This window comes from Sinocyclocheilus rhinocerous, unplaced genomic scaffold, assembly GCF_001515625.1.
Source record: "Sinocyclocheilus rhinocerous isolate Xijiao unplaced genomic scaffold, SAMN03320098_v1.1 scaffold5663, whole genome shotgun sequence".
Taxonomy (NCBI): Eukaryota; Metazoa; Chordata; class Actinopteri; order Cypriniformes; family Cyprinidae; genus Sinocyclocheilus; species Sinocyclocheilus rhinocerous.
In genome coordinates, this window is record NW_015666607.1 from 8501 (window position 1) to 11168 (window position 2668).

General features: G+C 46.9%; 1 protein-coding gene across 1 annotated transcript in view; it reads left to right on the forward strand.

Moving 5' to 3' along the window:
• Window positions 1–1801: 1801 nt before the first annotated feature.
• LOC107733017 (deleted in malignant brain tumors 1 protein-like) overlaps window positions 1802–2668 on the forward strand; it is a gene marked incomplete at its 3' end in the record, with an annotated part of 13609 nt that continues 12742 nt past the window's right edge. The window contains exons 1-2 of the mRNA XM_016544525.1: window positions 1802–1864; window positions 2388–2668. The exon at window positions 2388–2668 is cut by the window's right edge and continues 5 nt beyond it. Of these exons, the coding sequence (XP_016400011.1) occupies window positions 1802–1864; window positions 2388–2668 (344 nt within the window). The remainder of the gene's footprint in view (window positions 1865–2387) is intronic.

Genomic DNA, 2668 nt, shown 5'->3' on the forward strand with positions numbered 1-2668 from the left:
GATGATTTCTCCCTGCCCTTGAATGAAAGCTCTGCCTCCGACGAAGAATGCCGTCTTCCCCTCCGCACGTGCCTTTTGGACCTCTGGCCACAGCTTTCTTCTCCTTTCACGATCTCCCGCTGAGAAATCTTCCATGAAACGCAGACCATTCTCTTTCAAATATGAAGAATTCTTCGCGGCCTTCCAAACAGCATCTCTGTAAGAGCGAACGGAGAACTGCATAATGGTCACCCTGGGACGCTTCGTGCCATCTTGTTGCAACTTCCCGAGACGATGGACCACGTCAATAACATCCGAGAGTTTGTCCTTTGCACTAGGAAGAACATTTTGGCAGATTTTGACCACCTCAAGCCGAATGTCTTCATGCGCAGATTCAGGAATCCCGGCTATCCTCAAATTACGTCTTCTCAAATATGTTTCCATATCATCCATCCTCCGCTGCATTTGAGCCACAGGCCGTTCAACAGCATCCATATGCCGCTCAAGACTAGTAACCTTCTCAACAACGGCCTTCAGTTCAGCTGACATGTCCGAGATCTTTTTCTCTATTCCGTCAACCAGCAGCTGTTGATCAGCTGTGTTAAGCGTGACAGCTGCGTCGATATATCAGCTCGAGTGTCGTCACTTGGTCTTTTCTTTATGACTGGCGATTTACTCGGGGTGATAGGCAATGCAGGGAACTCCTCTTCAGCTAAACTGAATGCATCTTTCTCGCTCGCGCAAGAAACAACGTGATCATGGCCACTGCTGGCTGGTGAGCACGCGTTAATACCATAAACTGTAAAAAAAACACGCTAGCCACCTTAGCATCAGCCGAAGAGTTTTTCAAATGACCACGTTTACGCCCCATGGCAACGCAATATAGGGGAAAACTTCAAGTCAAAAACGTAACAAAATAACACACACGGCATACGATTAATAAAAAGTTATTTTTGCACTGTCTAAACACAGATGGTGCAGGAGCTCGTAAAAACACGTCTGATCAGGTAGCCATCTTGGACTCCCCTCCTGATAACATCTCATCTTCACTGTTCTACTGAAGCTCCCTCGTCACCTGTACCTTTTCCAGGCTCGTTGACTTCGCTGAGGTTAAGTTGGAGTGCGCGCCTGAAAAGTATCCTGTTTCGTGCTGTCGTAAAGACGTTCTGCGTCTAAAACGCAATTCAAGAAAAAAGAGACAGAAGCAGCAGTTGTGAGTGGGGTGGCTCCGCCCCTGTGTTAACTGCATTAAATATTTTTAATGCCGTTAAACTGGAAAAATTAATTGCATGCGTTAACGCGCTAATTTTGACAGCACTGGTTGTTACATTAAAATGTCATTAAGAGCATTAATGATATCTGCTACATTTGTGTAGTAAATCATAGTGTTATATGTAGTCTAACCACTAGAGGGTGTGTTTGTGCTGTGTTACCTGTTTCCCCCTGGTGGAGGGGTTTCCAGTGGTGGTTGTGAGGTGTGGTTGGCCTGAGCAGGTTGCCTTTGACAGAAAAAGGGGAGGAGACTCCAGCAGAGGAAGAGAGAGTACTTCTACTGGAAGAAAATTATGTGCCATTAGTTAAAGCAGAACAGGTGAGGAAATTGACAGATAAGGATGCCGTCTTAGCGAGGGTGAGAGAGTATATCCTTAGAGGATGGCCAAACAGAGTGGAGGAATCATCTTTTGGAGTTTACGTAAGAAAAAAAGAGGAACTCAGTGTTCAGGCAGGTTGTGTTTTGTGGGGTGCACGAGTAGTCATTCCGCCTCCAGGTCGTGAGGCCCTACTGAAGCAATTACACACCAATCACCCAGGCATAACCAGGATGAAAGGGCTGGCGCGGAGTTACATGTGGTGGCCACAGATGGATGCAGAAATAGAAGGAATGGTAAAAACCTGCACCAGGTGCCAAGAGAATAGAAATTCTCCCCCGTGTGCACCTTTACATCCTTGGGAGGTACCACATCGACCGTGGAGTAGGATTCACATTGACTATGCTGGCCCGTGGCTAGGTAGGATGTTTTTGATTTTAGTGGATGCCTACTCTAAATGGATAGAGGCGTACCCGTTAAATAAGTCTACCTCTACAGTAACCATTCAATGCCTCAGACAGAGTTTTAGCCAACATGGAATACCTGAAGTGTTGGTGTCCGGAAGAGCTCCGGAGACTCCATTGAGGTAAAGCTTGCCAGAGTGTTGTTTAGTTACAGGATAACACCACAATCGACTACTGGAAAATCGCCTGCTGAACTACTGTGTGGAAGGAAACTGAGGTCCACCTTGGATCTAATTCATTCAGATTTTAAAAGTCAAGTTCAGGCAAAACAGGTGAAACAAAAACTTTATCATGATCAACATGCCAAGGAGAGACATCTGATGGAAGGTGACAAAGTGTACACTAGGAACTTTAGTGTGGGACCTACCTGGATTCCGGGGACAGTGCAGAAGCAGACTGGACCAAGGTCTGGAGGAGAATTCTGCTGGACTCCTGGAGTCTCACTGAATCCTCGGTGGTCTGCAGACAGCTGGGCTGTGGCTCTGTGCTGAACTTCTACGGCTCCTCTTCATCCAGTCCTGAACACAGTCATGAGTGTGTGACGGGCTTCCAGTGCTCTGGGAGTGAAGCTCATCTGGGGAACTGCAGCTCTCCACAAACTCTCAACTGCAGCTCCACACAACAGCTGTCAATCAC